Source organism: Delphinapterus leucas, chromosome 6 (genome assembly GCF_059928025.1).
Source record: "Delphinapterus leucas isolate spDelLeu-1000000601 "Yukka" chromosome 6, BTC_Dleu_Yukka2, whole genome shotgun sequence".
Lineage (NCBI taxonomy): Eukaryota > Metazoa > Chordata > Mammalia > Artiodactyla > Monodontidae > Delphinapterus > Delphinapterus leucas.
Genome location: NC_143134.1, coordinates 118,836,222 through 118,861,385, shown reverse-complemented (window position 1 = coordinate 118,861,385; position 25,164 = coordinate 118,836,222). Strand labels below are relative to the sequence as shown.

General features: G+C 40.9%; 1 protein-coding gene across 15 annotated transcripts in view; it reads left to right on the top strand.

The window, feature by feature from the left end:
• FNBP1 (formin binding protein 1) overlaps nucleotides 1-25,164 on the top strand; it is a 141,176-nt gene that overhangs the window by 39,915 nt on the left and 76,097 nt on the right. For 13 of the 15 annotated variants that reach the window (XM_089913858.1, XM_089913862.1, XM_089913861.1 and 10 more), the window contains exons 2-4: nucleotides 3,046-3,161; nucleotides 23,441-23,497; nucleotides 24,204-24,351. In XM_089913858.1, coding sequence (XP_089769984.1) covers nucleotides 3,046-3,161; nucleotides 23,441-23,497; nucleotides 24,204-24,351 — 321 coding nt within the window. Of the gene's footprint in view, nucleotides 1-3,045; nucleotides 3,162-20,991; nucleotides 21,148-23,440; nucleotides 23,498-24,203; nucleotides 24,352-25,164 lie in introns of those variants that run through there. The other 2 variants (XM_089913868.1, XM_089913867.1) reach the window with 2 other exon arrangements.

The following is a 25,164-nucleotide window of genomic DNA, read 5'->3' as shown; positions in this document are numbered from 1 at the left end:
TTTATTATTAATATCTTCTATCTCACTTGGACCCTGTTATTTTAGTAAGTGCTTTATTATAGCTTGCAGAATGTTCTTGAATACAGATAACTTTATTGGAAACATATTGTTGGTTTGAGGCCTGTAATTTTTAAGGTGGACTCAATTCAAATGTAGAGTTTTTAAAAAAAGTGTTTTGATCTCAGAAGCTGTTGCTTTATATTATACATATTAGGGCTAAAAAGAATTGCAAAGTAATATAATAAGGAAAAATATGAACTTAGGTTGTTAGCAGGACAAGGGTGAAATCTAAGAGCAGACTATCTTAGTAAGTCTTCAAGGAAACATCTATAAACATCTGTAGATGTTTATAACATCTATAAACATCTATAACTGCTAAAAATAGTAAGGCTCTGGAGATAGGAAATTATGCAGAGAGAGGGCTCTCAAATGGAGGGAAGTGTGTGAAAAGGAATTTTAAATAAATAAGGTCAATATGAAACTATATTAACAAAGGGTTACTGATTAGCAGAGAGCTTTAAAGAAGACTTGCTCTAATTAACTAGGAATGATTGTAATCATTACTTGAACTGTTTGTATATTTGCTCTCTCAAGTAGTTTAAAGAGATCTACAGTCTTGTTTACACTATAAATTTGCCTGACAACCCTTGACCTTATAGGTAACATAAATAAATAACATTCTTGAGCAGTGTTTCCTGAAATGAAATCTCAGAGTTTGTGGAATATGTTATTGAGGACCAAGAATCAATGAAAATCTTAAATGGTCTCTGATTTTTTATGATAATATTAGAACTTATTAGGTATAAAGGTAAACATTGTACAGTGATTACTTTCAATTAGAAAATATATTTGTAAAAGAAAGCCTGAATTTCTTTTCTTTTTTTTTTTTTTTTTTCCGGTACGCGGGCCTCTCACTGCTGTGGCCTCTCCCGTTGCGGAGCACAGGCTCCGGACGCGCAGGCTCAGCGGCCATGGCTCATGGGCCCAGCCGCTCCGCGGCATGTGGGATCTTCCCGGACGGGGGCATGAACCCGCGTCCCCTGCATCGGCAGGCGGACTCTCAACCACTGCGCCACCAGGGAAGCCCCTGAATTTCTTAAGTTGAGGTTTCTCAAATTGTTCTGTGGGCCTGGGCGGGAGTAAGGTTGAGGAAATTATTTTTCTTCAGAAGAGGGTTTCTCTTGTGTAGCTTGCAGGATCTTAGTTCCCCGACCAGGGATGGAACCCATGCCCCCTGCAGTGGAAGCGCAGAATCCTAAGCAGTGGACCGCCAGGGAATTCCCAGGGTTTCTCAAGTTTGAGAAAAAAAGTGTCTTGACTCTGCCACCCTCCTGCTCTAAGTCAAGTATATGGAACGTTTTCTTATGTTACAGTTTGCACTGCTTTGAATGGAAAATAGAATCAAAGCACAATGATAGATTTAAAATTGAAGATGCTGGATCTAAAAAATAAGCTGAAGGACGATGCCGAATGTATATTGTAAGATTGCACGCGCCTGGGATAGGGTTACACGGTGGCTTTGTGTTTTTGTATTTGACTTGGCATTTTTCCATTTTACATGATCCTCACGACCGATTTCTCAAATTAGGCAGGGATTCTATCTTCATCTTGTAGGTGGATGACTAAAACCTTGAGATGTTCCATGGCCTTTCTCTGCGAAGTCCCAGAGCCTGGGCTAGAACCTCATCCTCTATTACTGTTACCTCTCATGAGCAGACTTTCACCTTTGCAAATTCTCTCTTCCCCAATGTTGTGCTAACACCCCACCTTCGTAGGTCTTTCTGGGCTCTCCTCCCTGGGTTTGGCCCTCTTTATGAATTCAGTGCAGAGCTGCAGCCGACTCTGGGGTTCTGATCCTTGGCTATTGTTTCAGATCTACCAGCTCCCTGGCCTCCGTACTTGAGCCCCGAATACATCTGCGTTTCCAACTCTCTTCTGGACATGTCAGTCCCTGACTCCACATGTCACTTCACCCCAAACTGCTGTCCCTCCGCCTGTGTACTCACAGGAAACAGAACCAAGGAGTCGCCTTAGAATCCTCCCCTTTCCAGCATATCCTTTCCAGCCTCCCCATCCAGTCACTAAGACTAGCTGATTCTTTGTTCATGGTCTATAAAATCCTCCCCTCTGCTCCCAGTTTCTCTGCTTTGGATATTGATGTCCCCTGACATCCAGCTCCTGGTGATGCTAAACATGTCTCTGGTGTGCCACTCCCTTTGCGAACCCTTCAGTGGCTCACTTGTGCCCACCAGAGAGTCTAGACACCTTAACTCGGCATTCAAGGCCCTGGGTGATCAGGCCCAGACCCTCTAGTTCCGTCACCCACCACCACTCATTCCCTTGTGCCCTACCCCCACCTTGAGCTCCAGCAGGACCGGTCCCCCTGATTCCTGGGCCTCTCCCTGCCTTTGCATTAGGGGTGGCTGGAATACCTACCCGCTCCCTTCCAGACTAGGAATCTTAAGGCAGCCTGTACATCGTGGCTATAATTCTCTTCTTTCTTGTTCCCCAGCCCCAAGCACCATTCCTGGCAAATAGTGTAGGCTTGATGCATGGTTGAATGTTGGAATGAAGTCCGCATGAGTCATTTGTTTGAAGAAAGCAAGTATTTTGTAACTCTTCTCCCTGCCATTTCCTTGCCCCAAATTTCAGTGAGCTTATCCTGAATGCTAACTCAGAGATAACAGTTAAGGTGCTAATAGTGTGACTGAGTTGACACGGGAGTGTGTTTCATCTCTCAGTTTTTGGTATCTGCAGAAGACACTTTGCTTTGCGCTAGGACATTAAATACATCCAAACACCATGTTTCTAACAGGAATAGGGGACGTGAACAGAGGGGTCAGAGTTCAATATCTCAGGCAGTTTTCAAACCAAATTTGGTAATGTTGATTTAAAATTTGCTCAGCGAAAAAGCACCCAAGTACAATCATGGAAAATGTTAGAACTGCTTTCTACGTACTGATTTATTGTTGAGAGAATTGTTCACTGAAGTTACGTTAATCACGGAGAAAGATTATAAGCTCTCCCTTTGTTTTTTATTAACAGGATCAATTTGACAACTTAGAAAAACACACACAGTGGGGAATTGATATTCTTGAGAAATACATCAAATTTGTAAAGGAAAGGACAGAGATTGAACTCAGCTATGCAAAGCAACTCAGGTAAGTTGATATTGAGAAAGGTTGTTTGTTAACTGCAGAATGGATGTAAAGATAATTTATATCCTCATTTTATACTATAAATGTATAATCCTTTAAATATTTATTTTCCCTTTTCATGTAAGCTTATATTTCAGTAGAAGCAGTTGTTTTTTTTAATATTGAAAATTATTTTTTAGAGGACAGTAAACATAAAAACCAAGTTATTGCTTTTAGGCTCTGTTTCTTTTCTTTAGAATTTTTAAATTTAATTTTATTTATTTTTTTATACAGTAGGTTCTTACTGGTCATCAATTTTATACACATCAGTGTATACATGTCAATCCCAGTCGTCCAATTCAGCACACCACCATCCCCACTCCCCCGTGGCTTTCCCCCCTTGGTGTCCATACATTTGTTCTCTACATCTGTGTCTCAACTTCTACCCTGCAAACCGGTTCATCTCTACCATTTTTCTAGGTTCCACATACATGCGTTAATATACGATATTTGTTTTTCTCTTTCTGACTTACTTCACTCTGTATGACAGTCTCTAGATCCATCCACGTCTCAACAAATGACTCAATTTCATTCCTTTTTATGGCTGAGTAATAGTCCATTGTATTTATGTACCACAACTTCTTTATCCATTCGTCTGTCGATGGGCATTTAGGTTGCTTCCATGACCTGGCTATTGTAAATAGTGCTGCAATGAACATTGGGGTGCGTGTGTCTTTTTGAATTATGGTTTTCTCAGGGTATGTGCCCAGTAGTGGGATTGCTGGATCATATGGTAATTCTATTTTTAGTTTTTTAAGGAACCCCCATACTATTCTCCATAGTGCCTGTATCAATCTACATTCCCACCAACAGTGCAAGAGGGTTCCCTTTTCTCCACACCCTCTCCAGCATTTGTTGTTTGTAGATTTTCTGATGATGCCCATTCTAACTGGTGTGAGGTGATACCTGATTGTAGTTTTGATTTGCATTTCTCTAATAATTAGGGATGTTGAGCAGCTTTTCATGTGCTTCTTGGCCATCTCTATGTCTTCTTTGGAGAAATGTCTGTTTAGGTCTTCTGCCCATTTTTGGATTGGGTTGTTTGTTTTTTTAATATTGAGCTGCATGAGCTGTTTATATATTTTGGAGATTAATCCTTTGTCTGTTGATTCGTTTGCAAATATTTTCTCCCATTCTGAGGGTTGTCTTTCCATCTTGTTTATGGTTTCCTTTGCTGTGCAAAAGCTTTTAAGTTTCATTAGGTCTCATTTGTTTATTTTTGTTTCTATTTCCATTATTCTAAGAGGTGGATCAAAAAAGATCTTGCTGTGATTTATGTCAAAGAGTGTTCCTCCTATCTTTTCCTCTAAGAGTTTTATAGTGTCTGGTCTTACATTTAGGTCTCGAATCCATTTTGAGTTTATTTTTGTGTGTGGTGTTAGGGAGTATTCTAATTTCATTCTTTTACATGTAGCTGTCCAGTTTTCCCAGCACCACTTATTGAAGAGACTGTCTTGTCTCCATTGTATATCCTTGCCTCCTTTGTCATAGATTAGTTGACCACAGGTGCGTGGGTTTATCTCTGGGCTTTCTATCTTGTTCCATTGATCTATGTTTCTGTTTTTGTGCATTCTTTTACATGTAGCTGTCCAGTTTTCCCAGCACCACTTATTGAAGAGACTGTCTTGTCTCCATTGTATATCCTTGCCTCCTTTGTCATAGATTAGTTGACCACAGGTGCGTGGGTTTATCTCTGGGCTTTCTATCTTGTTCCATTGATCTATGTTTCTGTTTTTGTGCCAGTACCATATTGTCTTGATTAATGTAGCTTTGTAGTATAGTCTGAAGTCAGGGAGTCTGATACCTCCAGCTCTGTTTTTTTCCCTCAAGACTGCTTTGGCTATTCGGAATCTTTTGTGTCTCCATACAAATTTTAAGATTTTTTGCTCTAGTTCCATAAAAAATGCCATTGGTAATTTGATAGGGATTGAATTGAATCTGTAGATTGCTTTGGGTAGTATAGTCATTTTCACAATATTGATTCTTCCAAGCTAAGAACATGGTATATCTCTCCATCTGTTGGTATCATCTTTAATTTCTTTCATCAGTGTCTTATAGTTTTCTGCATACAGGTCTTTTGTCTCCCTAGGTAGGTTTATTCCTAGGTATTTTATTCTTTTTGTTGCAGTGGTAAACGGGAGTGTTTCCTTAATTTCTCTTGCAGATTTTTCATCATTAGCGTATAGGAATGCAAGAGATTTCTGTGCATTAATTTTGTATCCTGCAACTTTACCAAATTCATTGATTAGCTCTAGCAGTTTTCTGTTGGCATCTTTAGGATTCTCTATGTATAGTATCATGTCATCTGCAAACAGTGACAGTTTTACTTCTTCTTTTCCAATTTGTATTCCTTTTATTTCTTTTTCTTCTCTGATTGCCATGACTAGGACTTCCAAAGCTATGGTGAGTAAGAGTGGTAAGAGTGGACATCCTTGTCTCTTTCCTGATCTTAGAGGAAATGCTTTCAGTTTTTCACCATTGAGAATGATGTTTACTGTGGGTTTGTCGTATATGGCCTTTATTATGTTGAGGTAGGTTCCCTCTATGACCACTGTCTTGAGAGTTTTTATCATAAATGGGTGTTGAATTTTGTCAGAAGCTTTTTCTTCATCTATTGAGATGATCATATAGTTTTTCTCCTTCAATTTGTTAATATGGTTTATCACATTGATTGATTTGCCTATATTGAAGAATCCTTGCATCCCTGGGATGAATCCCACTTGATCATGGTGTATGATCCTTTTAATGTGTTGTTGGATTCTGTTTGCTAGTATTTTGTTGAGGATTTTTGCATCTATATTCATAAGTGATATTGGTCTGTAATTTTCTTGTTTTGTAGTATCTTTGTCTGGTTTTGGTATCAGGGTGATGGTGGCCTCATAGAATGAGTTTGGGAGTGTTCTTCCTCTGCAGTTTTTTGGAAGAGCTTGAGAAGGATAGGTGTTAGCTCTTCTCTAAATGTTTGGTAGAATTCACCTGTGAAGCCATCTGGTCCTGGACTTTTGTTTGTTGGAAAATTTTTAATCACAGTTTCAATTTCAGTGCTTGTGATAGGTCTGTTTATATTTTCTATTTCTTCCTGGTTCAGTCTCGGAAGGTTGTGCATTTCTAAGAATTTGTCCATTTCTTCCAGGTTTTCCATTTTGTTGGCATAGAGTTGCTTGTAGTAGTCTCTTAGGATGCTTTGTATTTCTGCGGTGTCTGTTGTAAACTTCTCCTTTTTCATTTCTAATTGTATTGATTTGAGTCCTCTCCCTCTTTTTCTTGATGAGTCTGGCTAATGGTTTATCAATTTTGTTTATCTTCTTAAAGAACCAGTTTTTAGTTTTATTGATCTTTGCTGTTGTTTTCTTTGTTTCTATTTCATTTATTTCTGCTCTGATCTTTATGATTTCTTTTCTTCTGCTAACTTTGGGTTTTGTTTGTTCTTCTTTCTCTAGTTCCTTTAGGTGTAAGGATATATTGTTTATTTGAGATTTTTCTTGTTTCTTGAGGTAGGCTTGTATAGCTATAAACTTCCCTCTTAGAACTGCTTTTGCTGCATCCCACAGGTTTTGGATCATCATGTTTTCATTGTCATTTGTCTCTAGGTATTTTTTGATATCCTCTTTGATTTCTTCAATGATCTCTTGGTTATTTATTAACGTATTGTTTAGCCTCCATGTGTTTGTGTTTTTTATGTTTTTTTCCCTGCAGTTCATTTCTAATCTCATAGCACTGTGGTCAGAAAAGATGCTTGATATGATTTCAATTTTCTTAAATTTACCGAGGCTTGATTTGTGACCCAAGATGTGATCTATCCTGGCGAATGTCCCTTGTGCACTTGAGAAGAAAGTGTAATCTGCTGTTTTTGGATGGAATGTCCTACAAATATCAATTAAATCTATCTGGTCTATTGTGTCATTTAAAGCTTCTGTTTCCTTATTAATTTTCTGTTTGGATGATCTGTCCATTGGTGTAAGTGAGGTGTTAAAGTCCCCCACTATTATTGTGTTTCTGTCGATTTCCTCTTTTATAGCTGTTAGCAGTTGCCTTATGTATTGAGGTGCTCCTATGTTGGGTGCATATATATTTATAAGTGTTATATCTTCTTCTTGGATTGATCCCTGATCATTATGTAGTGTCCTTCCTTGTCTCTTGTAACATTCTTTATTTTAAAGTCTATTTTATCTGATACGAGTATTGCTACTCCAGCTTTCTTTTGATTTCCATTTGCATGGAATACCTTTTTCCATCCCCTCACTTTCAGTCTGTATGTGTCCCTAGGTCTGAAGTGGGTCTGTTGTAGACAGCATATATATGGGTCTTGTTTTTGTATCCATTCAGCAAGCCTGTGTCTTTTGGCTGGAGCATTTAATCCATTCACATTTAAGGTAATTATCGATATGTATGTTCCTATGACCATTTTCTTAATTGTTTTGGGTTTGTTTTTATAGGTCCTTTTCTTCTCTTGTGTTTCCCACTTAGAGAAGTTCCTTTAGCATTTGTAGAGCTGGTTTGGTGGTGCTGAATTCTCTTAGCTTTTGCTTGTCTGTAAAGCTTTTGATTTCTCCATTGAATCTGAATGAGATCCTTGCTGGGTAGAGTAATCTTGGTTTTAGGTTCTTCCCTTTCATCACTTGAAGTATATCATGGGACTCCCTTCTGGCTTGTAGAGTTTCTGATGAGAAATCAGCTGTTAACCTTATGGGAGTTCCCTTGTATGTTATTTGTCATTTTTCCCTTGCTGCTTTCAATAATTTTTCTTTGTCTTTAATTTTTTCCAATTTGATTACTATGTGTCTTGGTGTGTTTCTCCTTGGGTTTATCCTGTATGGGACTCGCTGTGTTTCCTGGACTTGGGTGGCTATTTCCTTTCCGATGTTAGGGAAGTTTTCAACTATAATCTCTTCAAATATTTTCTCTGGTCCTTTCTCTCTCTCTTCTTCTGGGACCCCTGTAATGCGAATGTTGTTGCGTTTAATGTTGTCCCAGAGGTCTCTTAGGCTGTCTTCATTTCTTTTCATTCTTGGTTCTTTATTCTGTTCCACAGCAGTGAATTCCACCATTCTGTCTTCCAGGTCACTTATCCGTTCTTCTGCCTCAGTTATTCTGCTATTGATTCCTTCTAGTGTAGTTTTCATTTCAGTTATTGTATTGCTCATCTCTGTTTGTTTGTTCTTCAGTTCTTCTAGGTCTTTGTTAAACATTTCTTACATCTTCTTGATCTTTGCCTTCATTCCTTTTCTGAGGTCCTGCATCATCTTCACTATCATTATTCTGAATTCTTTTTCTGGAAGGTTGCCTATCTCCACTTCATTTAGTTGTTTTTCTGAGGTTTTATCTTGTTCCTTCATCTGGTACATAGCCCTCTGCCTTTTCATCTTGTCTTTCTGTGAATGTGGTTTTTGTTCCACAGGCTGCAGGATGTAGTTCTTCTTGCTTCTGCTGTCTGCCCTCTAGGCTCTGTTTCTTAAAAGGATTCTGCTGAATTTTGGAGCACCATTTTTTTTTCCCCAGAAAACATTTTTGAAATATAATATATATACAGAAAAGTGCACAGATCATAAATGTAAAGCCCCGGAAATTTTCAGAGTGAATACCACTATGTGACCACACCCAGGTCAAGAAACAGGAAATTCCCAGCCTCAGAGGCCCCCCATCGCCCCAGCCCTTTCTGGTTCATCCCCCTCCCCCCCATAGTTGACCACCTTCCTGATCTCTGACAGCTTGGATTAGTCTTGCTTATTTTTGAACCTTATGCAAATGTAATAATTTATTATGCACTGTTTATATTTGGCTTCCTTTGTTCCTCATTATGTCTATGAGATTCAGTTGTGTTGTTGCATGTGGTGGTGCTTTTCTTTTGATTGGTGTTTAGTATTTTGGTATATGGATGTATCATAGTTTGTCCAGTCTACTGTCACTAGGCTATTGCTTGTTTCCAATTTGGGGATATAAAGTATATACCCAGGAGTGGAATTCCTGGGTCATAGGCTTCGTGTATGTTTAGCTTTAGTAGATGGAGTCAAACAATTTTCCAGACAGTTTGTCTGATTCACAATCCCTCCAGCAGCACGTGAGAGGTCCTGTGGAGGCCCTTCTTATAACAATTTAACAATGATGAAATTATCCAAGAAAGTTGTGTTTTTATGTAAAATGTTTAAAAGTGGCTGGTAAAACTAAGCTTGAACTTGAAGTGGCAAAATCTTTAATGATTTCTTTTTTTTAAAATTTATTTATTTATTTGTGTATTTATTCATTTTTGGCTGCATTGGGTCTTCGTTGCAGTGCGTGGGCTTCTCATTGTAGTGTCTTCTCTTGTTGAGGAGCACAGGCTATAGGCACGCGGGCTCTAGAGCGCAGTTGCTCTGCGGCATGTGGGATCTTCCCGGACCAGGGCTCGAACATGTGTCCCCTGCATTGGCAGGAGGATTCTTAGCCACTGTACCACCAGGGAAGTCCCTTTAATGATTTCTTGTTTGGCTGGTTTGCACAGATTGTGAAATGTCTAGATGACTTTTGGTTTAGAAATATTTCATTTTAATCCAAAGAGCATCTGGATAAGGTGTATGTCATGTATCTTTGAAAGAACGTGGCTTCTCAGAGGGCTGTTGTTGTTGTTTGTAAATAAGCACCTAAGTGGTAGTACATGTGGTATACTTTTATGGATGATAAGTTTTGTTTCCATTGAGTAAATAAAATGTAAAACAGATTGCTCAATGAAATAATTTTTATAAATAATTTATTTAATGTATTTAATAATAAATAAATTTATTTAAGAATAATTTAATAAATAAATTATTCTTAAAATTACTTAATAAGAATTTAATAAGTAAATTAATTTTATAAATAAATTTTATTCCAGATGAATTTCTGGTGCCCTGTATGTGTATCAGCCTCATTAGCACTTTAAGGCTTTTAAAACTGAAAGTGTGAATGGAGAATGAGCTGCTTTGTGTTGATTATTTAAACATTGCGCTGTCATAAAATGTTGTCTCTCATGTGGAAATGGGTTACCTAACAGCTTTAGGCGAAGTAAGGTCTCATCTAATGGATTTCCCTACATTTGTTGTATTCTTTTTCTCTTAGCCTATTCTTTTCTTTCCTGATGCCTTATCCACTGTCTTGTTTTGCTTTGGAGGTTTGTCATGGGATGTCATTAAGTCAGTTCTCAGCAAATTTCTCCATCAGTTCTATGTCATGAAGGGAAGGTGCTTTCTTTTTCCCTCTGGGAAGCACCTGGCTCCCTGCCCTTTCTCATCCCCCTCTATGAGGGAAGTGCTGATTTAGGTAACAAAATTGGAGGCTATTGGAAAAGACTCCAAATCCCAATAATAGGTTTGGGATAACATTTAATAGCTCTCCATCGACCGTTTTACCCTGTTCTGGATCATGTTTCATGACTTGAACTAGAGTAGCGGTATTACTGCTATGATGGTAATCTCTTAGGAAGTCCTTTTCCTGAGATTTAAATGTTAACATTTGTTTCATCACATCCCTGCAAAGTATCTAAATTTGTGCTTATTGGGAGAAGTTGATAAAAAAAGATTATGAGTAATTGGAGACAATTCAAGACAGTTACTGATCCTCTGGAGGTGTTCTCTAAGCCTTCGGACCGAGATCTGGGCCGGGCCCGTGAGGCTGATGGGCAATCCTACTACCTGCCCTCTGTTGGTTTGCTTTCCCGCCTGCCTGCGTCTTTCATAGCTTCTCTTTCCACAAACCCCAACACCTCCCTTCCCATCCTCACCACTTGCTTCCTACTTCACTGAGAAAATTGAAGCAGATAGAGGAAAACACCCTCAGGCTCTCAGGCCCTGTAACCCATCTGTTAGCATCTGTTCCCACACCTGGATGCCCCCTCCCTCTGATGCTCCTGGCTGAACCCAAGCCCTCCTCTTGCACACTAGATCTTCCCCCATCTCTCCGACTCTGGAGCTCTGTCCCCACTAGTTTTCCTCTGTCTCCTATGTTATCAAGGCTTTACTTTCTACTGGATTATTCCCATGGTCACAAAAATGTACCACTGTCTCCCATCATTAAAAAACAAACAAGAAAACAAAACTTCTCTTGAGCTCACTTCCCCCACCAGCTGCCACCATTTCTTTGCCTTCCTTTGCAGCAAACCTTCACAACAATGTCTCTCCAGTTCCCCTCCTCTCCCTATTTAGCTCACCTGCACCTGTGCACCAGAACAGCTCCTCGGGGCACCAGTGACCTTCATCCTGTCCCACCCAGTCGCCTGTCCTCAGTCCTCACCACCCTTGACCCCTCAGCATCTTTGAAGGGGTGGGTGCTCCCTCCTCGAAACACTTTCCTCGCTTGGCCTCTGAAACCCCAGTCTCTTGGCTTCATTCCTATCTCACCAGAAGCTCTTCAGAAGCTCTGCTCAACCCCCTTCGCGGTTCCTCCTCTCCTTCTGCCACTTCACCCCGATGTGCCCTGGTGCCCAGTCCTCCGTCATCTTCCCTTCTCTATTTATACTCTCCTGGTGATGGCTTTAAGTACGATCTCTACGGCAACAGATGTCTCCAAGCTTGACCTCTGTCCTGAACTCCAGAAACAGGTTACTCAGAATCTCCGTTTGGATGTCTGAAACAGAATATCCACTCAAAATCTGCATTTCCGGGGCCTCCCTGGTGGCGCAGTGGTTGTGAGTCCACCTGCCAATGCTAGGGACATGGGTTCGAGCCCTGGTCCAGGAAGATCCCACATGCCGTGGAGCAGTTGAGCCTGTGTGCCACAACTACTGAGCCTGCGTGCTACAATTACTGAAGCCTGTGCGCCTAGAGCCCGTGCTCCACAACAAGAGAAGCCACCACAATGAGAAGCCCGTGCACGGCAACGAAGAGTAGCCCCCACTCGCCGCAGCTAGAGAAAGCCTGCATGCAGCAACGAAGACCCAACGCAGCCAAAAAACAAACAAAAAAATCCCAACAAAATCTGCATCTCCACAGCCCGGCTCCCCGCAACCCCCCGGCTCGGCTCGAGGGCAGCTGCATCCTTCCTTGCTTGGGTCAAAAACTCCAGAGTCATCTTTGGCTTTTGTCTTTCTCCCACACTCCCCCGCCCCCATCGGGAAGTCCTGGTACCTCTGCTTTCCAGATTGATCCAGGATCCCTGCCCTTCTCAGCACCTCCACTGCTGGCACTGTGGTCCAAGCCCCCATCACCTCTTACCTGGCTTACTATGAGTCTTCTAACTGGTTTCTTATTCCTCCCTTATTTCCTACTGTCTGTCTTTTCCACAAGACAGCCAGATCACAGTACTCCTCATTCAAAACACCAACGTCTCCCCATTTCCCTCGAAGTTAATCAAATATCCTTACAGTGGATGTCCTACAAAGCCCTACATGAACGGGTCTCTCTACCTATCAGACGTTATATCTTTCTCTCTCTCCCTTCGTATCTCTGCTCTAACAGAATTGGCCTCCGTGCTGTATCTTGTACGTGCCAGGCATGCTCACCCCAGGGATGCTGCATTGGCCTTTCATATAGATGTCACCTAGAGGTCCATCCCCCAGGATCCACGTGGCCAACTCCCTCACCTCCTTCAAGTCTTTGCTCAGATGTCACCTCCTCAGTAAGGGCCTCCCTGCCTCCCTGCTGGACTTTTCGGTTTTTCCAAAGCGCTGATAACTTTCTAACATTATGTAATTTTCTTACATATTTTGTTGTTCGTTGTCTTCTGCTCCCTCCCTGCTAGAATATAAGCCTCTCAAGGGCAGAGGGCTCTTTGCGTTGTGTTCACTAATGAATCCCCGTAGTATGGAACAGTGCATAAAATAGGTGCTTAGTAAATAGCTGTAGAAAGAGTGAATCAACAGGGAACAGGTCTACAATATTTGGTCAGCACTGCTTCAAGGAGAATTATGTGTCTGCACAGGCCTATGGGAGCTGGTGAAGGTTTAAAAACAAACAGAACAACTAATAATGTGTCAACAGAGTTGGGGGCGGGGGGACTCTAGTGAATGAGACACAGGAAGTGCCTGAGCCTGAGGGACTCACCTTCTCACTATGGAAAAAAGACTGCATGCAAATAAGCAAGGCAGTAAATCATTTACAGATAGCATTTATCACCCCGAATAAGTAAAACCAGTGATGCATTAGAGCATGATGCGGGGGCAAGGCTTACTTAGCCTGACTGGCCAGGGAAATCCATTGCTTGAGAACTGACAGACAAGGAGAAAGCAGGCATGCAAAGATCTGAGAGCAGTTCTTCCAGGCCAAGGAATCAGCGAGTGCAAAGGTCCTGAGGTGGGGACATGTTCAAAGAATGGAAAGACCAGTGTGACTGGAGCATATTCAACAAAGACTTGCTTAAAACATCAATATGATATTGAAAAACCATCATGGTCTCTTTGGGGAGTTGTCTGTCGTTAAATAATTTCTTTTCTGCATTAGAGGAAAAAAGACTCTAACTTATCTTAGACATGGAAGATGATAATTAGGGCTTTGATTTCTGTAGGTCAGTGGTTAACAAACTACTGGCCATGGCCATGGCCAAACCCATCACTGCCTGGTTTTGTAAACAAAGCTTTACTGGAATACAGGTGGATCCATTCATTTATGTATTGTCCATGGCTGCTTTGGCAGCCCCGTGACCATGGGGCTGCAAGTCTAAAATATTTACAAGTCTAAAATATTTACTGTCTGGCCCTTTATAAATGTGCTTTTATGTATAAGCATATACATATATATGTGCTTATATATAAGTTTGCTGGCCCCTGCTATAGTTATTATCCATTCAAGGCAGCATAGGGAGGGTCAAATTCTTAATATAATCTTTTTTTTTAATAAAAAGATTTATTTATTATTTATTTTATTTATTTTTGGCTGCATCGGGTCTTAGTTGCAGCACACAGACTCTTCGTTGAAGCACGCGGGATCTTTCATTGTGGTGTGTGGGCTTCTCTCTAGTTGTGACGTGTGGGTTTTCTCTTCTCTAGTTGTGGCGCTCAGGCTCCAGGGCGCGTGTAATCTGTAGTTGTGGTGCGCAGGTTCTAGAGCACGTGGGCTCTGTAGTTTGGGCTCACGGGCTCTAGTTGAGGTGCATGAGCTCAGTAGTTGTGGCACCGGAGCCTAGTTGCCCCGTGGCCTGTGGGATCTTAGTTCCCTGACCAGGGACTGAACCCACGTTCCCTGCATTGGAAGGCGGACTCTTTACCACTGGACCACCAGGAAAGTCCCAAATTCTTAATATAATCTTTTAAAAAATTTTTATTTTCTATTTATGGCTGCATTGGGTCTTCGTTGCTGCGTGCAGGCTTTCTCTAGTTGTGGCGAGTGGGGGCTACTCTTCATTGCGGTGCATGGGCTTCTCATTGCGGTGGCTTCTCTTGTTGTGGAGCATGGGCTCTAGGTTCGCGGGCTTCAGTAGTTGTGGCTCACGGGCTCTAGAGCGCAGGCTCAGTAGTTGTGGCGCATGGGCTTAATTGCTCCGTGGCATGTGGGATCTTCCCGGACCAGGGCTTGAACCCATGTCCCCTACATTGGCAGGTGGCTTCTTAACCACTGTGCCGCCAGGGAAGTCCCCTTAATATAATCTTAAAACATCTTACATGACCTATATAAGAGAACCAACTATTGATTGCCCCTTAGCAAGTGTTTCTTTAAAAATAAACAAAAAGGACTTCTGTAGTGGCGCAGTGGCTAAAAATATGCCTGCCAATGCAGGGGGCATGAGTTCGATCCCTGGTCCAGGAAGATCCCACATGCCTCAGAGCAGCTAAGCCCGTGCACCACAACTACTGAGCCCACTCACCACAACTGCTGAAGGCCATGCACCCTAGAGCCTGTGCTCTGCAACAAGAGAAGCCACCGCAATGAGAAGCCCGCACACCGCAAGGAACAGTAGCCCCCGCTCACTGCAACTACAGAAAGCCTGCCCTCAGCAACGAAGACCCAACGCAGCCAAAACAAACAAAAACAAAACAAACTAAATTATTTGTTATGACCAGGTAATGAATTCATATGATTAAAACTTCTAAAGGTACAAAATGGTTTACAGTGGAGTGTCCCTTCTCTTACCCCTGTTCCCAGGGACAATAAATGTTATCTGTCTCTTACGTATCCTTCCAGAGAGATATTATGGATACACAGGCAAGGAAGTGTGTTTTCTTCCTTGCTTCCCCAGCAGTTCAGTGTGCCCTTGCCTTTCTGCATCCTGGAAATTATTCCGAGAGTTTATTTTTACTTTTTACAGCTATACAGTGTTGCATTGAATTGGTGGATATGTTGTTTCCAGTTGTTTGCAACTCTGAACAAAGTTGCACTGGATAACCTTGCATGATACACTTGGGCAAGCATATCTAGAGAATAAGTTCCTAAAAGCAGCACTTTGGTTCTGGTAGAATTTGCCAAGTTGCCCTTCTCGGAGGCTGTGACCCTCATCACCACTTCAGAGTTCGTGGCGGTGCTACTCACCTTGACCCTCAGTGCTTCTTGTTACCCATCTTTTTTATCTTTGCCGATTTGATAAGTAAAAATTGCTAAGTCTGAAAGGTAATTTGTCTCTTAGCATGAATGAGGTTGAGTATGTTTTTATACATTTGAGCCGTTTGTACTTTCTTCTTGATGAACCATTCTTGTCCTGGTCAATTTTTTTTTTTTTAATTGGATCTCATTGTAAATGAAAGGTAACTGTGTAAAAGTCATTTTATAAAATATGTTGCATATTGTATATGCAAGGTATTAAATTTAAATTTACTTGTACAATTAAAAAGATTTTATTAAAGTGAAACTGAAGGATTTAGCAAACTTGAAATATTAAATTCTTATAAGATTTAGCAAAAAGATTATGAAAAATGTGTAGGGTGTCATTCCTGTTTTTTGTTTGTTTTTGTTTTTGCTTTAACTCATGTTGTAATTTTAAACAGGCTCAATTGACTCACTGCTAGGAAAGATAAAGAAAATAGTATTTACCTGTTTTACTTCCTCTCCTAATTGAGTTATATAATTTAGTCTGTAACATGAGTCTCACAGTTAATTTGTCTTAATTATAGATTTATGCTCATCACCATTCCTTCTACCACAGCCTCTCTACTTGTTTGTTGGCCTCAAGAAAAATAGGGTTATTTTCCCCCTATAGGAGCCTGTGGCATAATCCTCCAGTTCTTTCTTGTTTGAGAATGCCACTATCCAGTCATCCCTCAGAATCCGTGGGGGATTGGTTCCAGGAACACCACCCCCTGCCCCCGCCCGCCTCGGATACCAAAATCTGAAGATGCTCAAGTCCCTTATATAACATGGCATAGTATTTGTGTATAATCTACACACATCCTTCTGTATACTTTAAATCATCTCTTGATTACTTATAATACCTAATACAATGTAAATGCTGTGTAAACAGTTGCCATCATGAAGTAATTCACGTGTTGCTTTTTGGAACTTTCTGGAATTTTCCCCCCAATATTTTTGATCACAGTTGGTTGACTCTGTGGATGTAGACCCCACAGATGTGGAAGGTAGACTGCACTTAACAACAATTTGACTTGATTATTCTCTGGTCATACTTTTCTCTCCAAACTTTGTTGCTGCATTGTCTTCTGGTTGAAAAGTCTGGGGCCAGCCAAATTTTTATTCTTTGTAGGTGACTTGCTTTTTTGACTCTGTATGTGAAGAATTTTTTGTTCCACTTTAGCAGTTTGATAACCTTACCAAGCAATGCCTTGTGGTTGATCACTCGTTGTCAATTTCCCTTTCATATGAAAAGTCAATAATTTATTTCAGGGGAACTTTCTTCAATTATATCTGAATTTTTTTCTGTTCTGCTTATTGGGTCATATGCTTCAGAGATCCATTTTCCTTACGTTACAGCATCTTGTTCTTCAGATCTTTTTTCTTTTTCTGATTATGAGAGTTGCTTTCCACGTTATGATTGTCTTAAAACTTTCCTCTCTTAAATTTGATATCCAGCCTAATTTATTTATTAGCTCTGGAGTTGTGTGTTTTAGTTCCTAGTTCATTTCCTTAGCTTTGCAGCCTCCCAGTTTCATCCCATTCTGTTTTATCCTGTAGGCTGGGGATTCTTGCTTTATTGGCTTTGTGTTTTTATTAAATTTGTTTATAGTGTAAGATATTCTGGAGGAGTTAGGATTTGCGTCATTTCCTTGTATGTTTTCTTCCAGATTTTGGGTTTTTCTCTGTCATTTTCTTCCTTCCTTTTCTTCTTCTTTTTTATTTTTATTTTTTTAAATTTTTGGCCACATTGGGTCTTCGTTGCCGTGCGCAGGCTTTCTCTAGTTGCAGTGAGTGGGGGCTACTCTTCGTTGCGGTGCGTGGGCTTCTCATTGCGGTGGCTTCTCTTGTTGCAGAGCGCGGGCTCAGTAGTTGTGGCGCACGGGTTTTGTTGCTCCACGGCATGTGGGATCTTCTCGGACCAGGGATCGAACCTGCGTCCCCTGCATTGACAGGCAGATGCTTAAGCACTGCGCCACCGGGGAAGTCCCTTCCTTTTCTTCCGTATTACATACTACATCCCTTCACCTTGCTTATATTTAATAGAGGCAGTTTAGTGAAGTGGTTACAAGTAACAGACTCTAAGAGTCCCAATGCCTGGGATGTTCTTCCACTTAATTGTAATATGATTTGGGACAAATTACCCTCTGTGCTTTGTCTTTTTCATCTGTAATATGTCAATAATAATGATGATGATAATTCTCACCTTATAAGGCTCTTGAGGGGACTTAATGAGATAAAACATGTAAACGTCTTAGGTTGATGCCTAAGCATGTTTTTGTTATTAACACAAGCAACACCAGTGCCCCTGTTTGATCTGATAGAATGTGAATGATCACTGCTGTGCTTCCGGTGCCATTGGTCTTTCCCTCTGAGCTCCCTTATAGGGTCAGCGTGGAGGAAAGTGTTACCAAACCAGGTTCGTTTGCCAACATGCAACAAGCCAAACACTGAGACGCCGAGGTTTGCAGGAGGGAAAGGGTTTATTCACAAGGCAGCCAAGCGAGGAGATAGGAGAACAAGTCTCAGATCCACCTCCCTGAAGGTGAGAGACTTGGGGTATTTATGGGATAAAGAAGCAGGGTAGTCTTAGGCGTGGGGAAAGGTGATTGCAGGTAGGGAAAAGGTGAGGTAATGAGTGTTCTGTGTGGCGTATCTGAGTTACTTGCTTCTTCATGGGATGCATGTTCAAAAATGGAGGCGCTTAGCATGAACTGAGGGTGGGGTTTTTGGCCCTCTGGTGTCAAAATGTCATTTACCAGACACCTGTGCAGGCCCTGTTTTAGGTAGTCCCGACCAGTCTTAGCTGGCTTGAGCTTGAGCTAGACACAGCTAGCTCTAAGTTCCTGGAAAACAACCCAGGCAAACATCTTATTGTGTCGGCTGTGTGATGCTTGGAGGACAGCTAAGCCTTTTGTAGCAACAATTACAGCATCGGCTTGATCGGTGAAGGCAGGTTACACGTGAAGGGGTTTTTAATATACTGGAAGGCAAGCTCAAGAATTTCTGTTAGTCACCAGTTTTTATTAACCCCATGGGGCATGGTCTCAAAAGCACTTGTTTTTGTACATCTTGTCTTTGAGGCTCTGAGTTTTGTTGTCTGTTCTGAAACTTTGTTAGAGGTTCTGTTTTAACATTCACTCCATTAGGTCAAAGGCGTTCACCCCTATTCCTTGGGAATCCCTAGGTTTTGTGGTAATCTTCCCCAGGCATTCAGCCTGCAGCCCTGGGAAGTAGAGACCCAGGTGGCCAGCCCCAGCTCCTGCCAAGTCCTGGCATCTGGGTGGTCAGCCTGCATGTCTTCCTCTCAGATCTTTTCTGTCACTGTTCCCTGAGTGCTTACTCACCCCTCAGTTTACTTCTGTCTGAATCGGTTTTCAGGGTTCTGTGGACTTGTTTCCCTCCCTGTGACTGTGAGGGTGGGGGTCAAGCATCTGTTCTACACTGTTCCAGAAATTTCTGTCCCTCACGCTGGTCACCACTCCTCAGAGTGTGTAGACTGGGGTGACGTGCCTTTCTTCATTGGTTTATTTTCTGCTGTTGAAAATTTCCTGGCTTTTATTTCGCCTCTTGTTGGAAAAGCACAGTCCTCTGATCAGCTTTTATTGTGCCATCTTTATCTGGCAGTCTGTGGTGAGCTTTTAAAATATAAAAGACAGATTAAAAAAAAAATAACAACACAAAACATTCCTGTGTCCAGCCTTGGACCTTCCATTTCAGAGGGTCTGGAATGAGGCCCAAGTTTTTCCTTTTTAGAAGCCTCACCGCAGTTCTTAGGACCAACCAAATTTAAATCCAGTATCTTTATTAAAAGATGTATATTTTCCTTTTACCTTTTAATTAGCCTATCTGAAGAGCAAGTGTATAAAACAATTTAAATTTCTCAGAAAGATGCCATAAATTTAAAGGTGCTTTTGGTGTTTATTTGCTTGCTCATTTTTAAAGTAACCTCATACAAATAGGGCGAGAAAGCCCACCTCCAGAGAATGGAAATGCAAGTTGCTCTTTTTTTTGTAGTGGTCCCTGAGAGAAATACCCTTATCCCTTCTAGACCTCTTAAGCTTTTAGTTTTCTGCTGGTGTCTATAGAGTGAATTATTCATTGATGGTTTTTGTTTTTTTTGTTTTGCCGTACGCGGGCCTCTCACTGCCGTGGCCTCTCCCGTTGCGGAGCACAGGCTCCGGATGCGCAGGCTCCGCGGCCACGGCCCACGGGCCCAGCCGCTCCGGGGCACGAACCCGCGTCCCCTGCATCGGCAGGCGGACTCTCAACCACTGCTCCACCAGGGAAGCCCCATTGATGCTTTTAAGAAGCATTTTGAATGCTATATATGCTAACATCATCAAAGTGATAATCATTCTTCAGTACTGGAGCGTCTTTACTGGAGATCACCCACAACAGGTCTTTAATCCTGGTTAGGATTTGACTGGTAAAATGGAACTATAAAAAGTACTGGTTTCACCTGGATCTCTTCAAGCTATGGTCCCTTCAACTAGATATAAAGTTTAAGTTATTTTTACATCTGCTAATGACTGAAAGCTAAAAAGAAAATGTAGATTTAAATCAACCTCTAAAATAACAGTTTTGAATGAGTTTTTATATAAGATGTGAATTTAGAAGTGACATTTTCCATTTGTAATTTATAGTTAGCAGAAGAAATGGTCAGTATTTAAAACCATGCACTAAAAATATCTCACATGCAACCTCTAGGCTTTTCAATACTGCAGGTCCCATATATGCTGCTTTAAATATATTTGGAAAATAACCTATTGATTAGTCATCTGCTTTCCATGGCTCCCCTTTTATTCCTGGTACATGTAAGTCGGAGCTATTGTTTTTATTAAATCTACCTTTTTAAGGACTAAATGTGGTAGGCAACTCAAAGAATTCTACCATGCTTTCAATATATAAGATTCATCTCTTTTAACAAAGTGAATCAGCTATGTATAGCTGATTCACTTTGTTATAAAGCAGAAACTAACACACCATTGTAAAGCAATTATACTCCAATAAAGATGTTAAAAAAATTAAATTAAAAACAAAAATTTCTCTCTTTTGCATTAATTTTTCTCTAAGGCACCTGCTTCAAGGAAGTACTGCTTTTTCACATTCTTTCAAATCTAGATCTATTAGATAATCTTTACTGTGTATCCAGAGTATCAGTAGAGAAAACACAATGTAGTTTGTTTAAGCATAGCTCACGTGATAGCAACCTCCAAGTCAGTAGATTTTTCTTTCATCAGTTTGTCTAATTATAATTTTTAAATTGTTATATACCCATGACTTCTTTTTTTTTTTTTTGTGGTACGCGGCCCTCTCTCTGTTGTGGCCTCTCCCGTTGTGGAGCACAGGCTCTGGACGCGCAGGCTCAGCGGCCATGGCTCACAGGCCCAGCCGCTCCACGGCACGTGGGATCTTCCCGGACCGGGGCACGAACCCGCATCCCCTGCATCGGCAGGCGGACTCTCAACCACTGTGCCACCAGGGAAACCCCATGACTTCTTTTTAAAGTAATTGCAACAATCACTATTCTATTGGGTGATATATATTCCCTGGGAATTTCCAAACTTTAAGGGACAATAGAGGTCATTTCACCCACCTGACTCAGGCTTACAGATGAGGAACTGGAAGCACAGGCTTGCCCATTGCTTTGTCTGAGGTTACACCATCTAGTCACATGGCCTCTGGGTTCCCAGAGCAACGTCCTTTTTACTAAAGTCCTCTGCCTCTCATGTCACCTAGTAACACCTGTTAGAGGTGAACTCACATTTCGCTTTGTCTGTAAAACGTACCATGATCAAAATTGTAAACTTATTATTGCACACTTTTCTAGGCATATCTGTAGATTCAGGGGAAATGAAAGAAATAGAATGTGAAATAATGAAAGTAGCTACTATGAAAGAGGAATAGCAACATGGAATAAACAGGGAAGTGAATACTGAGATGCTGTCATATGGAGTCCCACTGTGGACCACTAGTCCACTCCTAGGGCTGTTGTTCTGCTTCTTCTTTTTTTTTTTTTTTTTTTTTGCGGTACGCGGGCCTCTCACGGTTGTGGCTTTTCCCGCTGCGGAGCACAGGCTCCGGACGCGCAGGCTCAGCAGCCATGGCTCACGGGCCCCAGCCGCTCCGCGGCATGTGGGATCTTCCCAGACCGGGGCACGAACCCGCGTCCCTTGCATCGGCAGGCGGACTCTAAACCACTGTGCCACCAGGGAAGCCCTCTTTTTTTAAAAATTGAAGTATAGTTGATGTTAATTTCTGCTGTACAGCAAAGTGACTCAGCTCTCTCCCTCTCTCCCTCTCTCTCTCTCTCTCTCTCTCTCTCTCTCTCTCTCTCTCTCTATATATATATATATATATATACACACACACGCACACAGACACAGACACAGACACACACACACATTCTTTTTCATATTCTTTTCGATTATGGTTTATCCCAGGACATTGAATATAGTTCCCTGTGCTATATTGTAGGACCTTGTTGTCCATCCATTCTATATGTAATAGTTTGCATCTACTAACCCCAAACTCTCAGTCCATCCCTCCTCCAGCCCTCTCCCCCTTGGCAACCACAAGTCTGTTCTCTATGTCTGTGAGTCTGTTTCTGTTTTGTAGATAGGTTTATTTGTGCCATATTTTAGATTCCACATATAAGTGATATCATATGGTATTTGTCTTTCTCTTTCTGACTTACTTCACTTAGTAAGGTCCATCCTTACTCCAGGTCCATCCATGTTGCTGCAAATGGCATTATTTCATTCTTTTTAATGGCTGAGTAGTATTCCATTGTATATATGTACCACATCCTCTTTATCTATGGCTGTTCTTCTTCCTTTTTTCTTTTTCAATATTTATTTATTTATTTATTGGCTGCATCAGGTCTTAGTTGCAGCTCATGGGATCTTTCGTTGCATCGCGCAGGCTTCTCTCTAGTTGTGGCGCATGGGCTTAGTTGCCCTCCCGCATGTGGGATCTTAGTTCCCCGACCAGGGTTCGAACTGGTGTCCCCTGCATTGCAAGATGGATTCTTAACCACTGGACCGCCAGGGAAGTCCCTTTATGGCTGTTCTTCTAACTACAGAAGCCAAAATCAGGACCCAAAAGAAATCAATCAGTGGAACAAATGTTAGTGAGTTTTCTTTTTTCAAGATTACCTCTTAGTTTTTGTGTAACTTGAAGCATGCAGAATGTAGAGGGGAGTATCTGGATTCTTGACCTGGAGATGGGATTAGGAAGATAGATTAGAGCAATTTTGACTAATCTGAGTGTGTTCAGTGCAAGCCTGCTAGGCAGGTTAAAAGTTCTCCTTGCTAAATGTCTTAGCATAAACATCCCCCCAAATATTGTCTCTACCTCCTTCAAGAAGACTTATTCACAAGTAGTTTTCATTAGGTTTTGGGAGAGCGGCACACAGCCTTGAAAACCTGCCCTTGACACTTTGATTTTTCATTCAAACATCTGGACTCAGTCCATATGCTTGCCTTGGATTTAGAGCAATAATGGTTGCATAGAAACACATGGTCTGCCCTCTCCGGTTAAATAATGTCAGGTCTTCACATCCAGGTAAACGACCAGTTGGCGACCATTTCTGTTCTTATTTGCTCTACCTTTAGGTAAAAGAGTCAAAGCTATGCAAGCCTTTCACGCTGAAAGATGGAAGGAAACAAATGGATTTCAGCTGTGGACACTTTGTGACTTTTCTTTTTTTAACTTGTAAACAAAAGCACTGACTTCTTTCATTCCTGATTTCTCAGTTATCTTTCTGTGTAAGGTGACATGTCTGCCTTTTTGTTTTAGGAATCTTTCGAAGAAATACCAACCTAAAAAGAACTCGAAGGAGGAAGAAGAATACAGGTGTGTTTATCATTGATTGTTATGTGGTAATATCTATATGGCATTGGTGATGATTATAAAGGAAATCTACATATATTTTGTAGAGATAATACATCTACAGAAACAAGTTGCCTTCCTCATTCATATCTGTGCCAGTTTTTAAATTGGGGGAAAGACAATAAAAACCTACTCAAATAACTTATACTGAGTCACTAGACCCATTCCAGATTGTTTCAGTTAAGGTAATTAGGAAAAGCTTAGACTATAATCTAAGCAAATACAGGAAGTGTGGATTATGCACTCTACATCTTGATTTGGTTTTGTAATATCAGGTGTCTCATTCATCCAAGAAGTATGTCTGTTTCAGACAGCAGTTAAGACATCTTAACATGAAAAGTCCAAAAGTATTATCTATAATTTAGATCTAAATATCCATGATATTAGTACCTATAGTACGTATATGTATTTTGGGTTATATGTGGGCTATTAACAAAGCCAAATATTGCCTTATGTAGGGCAATTCGGCTTTACACAATGAAAAATGTTTCAGTTGTAATTTATTCTGCACCATTTTGATGAGAACCCTCTTATGTGTAATGAATTGTCAAGACCCTATGGGAGCTGTATGCAAATTAACCTGATTTTAATTACTATTTCGCTGGTGGGAAGCAACATGAGAGATGATGTGCCTTGTTTGAAAAGGAGTGGTGTGCGTTCTGTTCTGTAGGTATACAGCATGTAAAGCCTTCCTTTCCACCCTGAATGAGATGAACGATTATGCTGGACAGCATGAAGTCATCTCCGAGAACATGACCTCCCAGATCACCGTGGAGTTAGCACGCTACGTCCAGGAATTGAAGCAGGAGAGGAAATCGGTAACTAAAATTTGTTTTTTCTTCCTACGAGATGGACCAAAGATGATGGGAATATCCCTACAAGTTTTAAAATTATCAATAAATGGAATCATATGAGATGGTGGCTCTTAAATTGCCACCTTTGAGACACGTATAAACATTCCTGACCCTGTTCGTAGAAAGTGTTTCTATGAACACTGGAGTAATTTAATGAGTAAATTATATAGTAATTTAATGAGTAAATTCCTAGTCTTTACATCCGATTTCAAGCATCCCTCAGACTTTCTGAAACTCATTTGTGGATCCCAGAATACTAACCCCTTTGAGGAATTTAAATATATTTGCGGCTATCAGATATACAAGAGTAAGCAATACAATATGATGTATGCTGTGTGGAATAAACTGTGTTAAAATAAATGTTATAAGGAGTTCAAAAGAGCCAGAAGGATGACCTCAGTTACAGCCACTCCGTTCCGTGGCTCATTCATTGTCATCTAATGAAGAGGGCCTTTTTGTTCCTCTTGTCATCATTACAGTCTTTTCATAGCTTTTGTTGTTAACAAAAGGGAAAAATGTACCCTCAAGTAAAATATATTCATAGTCAAGATTTTGCCCTAAGAGATTTATCATTAAGCCATGGTGGTCTGTATCATTGTACTTTGATCGCCTATGAGGTGCATAATAATTTGTTAGTAATAAAGTACCAAAGTTGGCCAGTGATATGCTTTTCTATATAAATTTGAGTCCACAGTAATTCTTTTAGTGCTCTGGAGATACATGAGACAAGATTGATAGGTTTCTTGCTGAAATGGTGGAGATATTAAATAATAATGA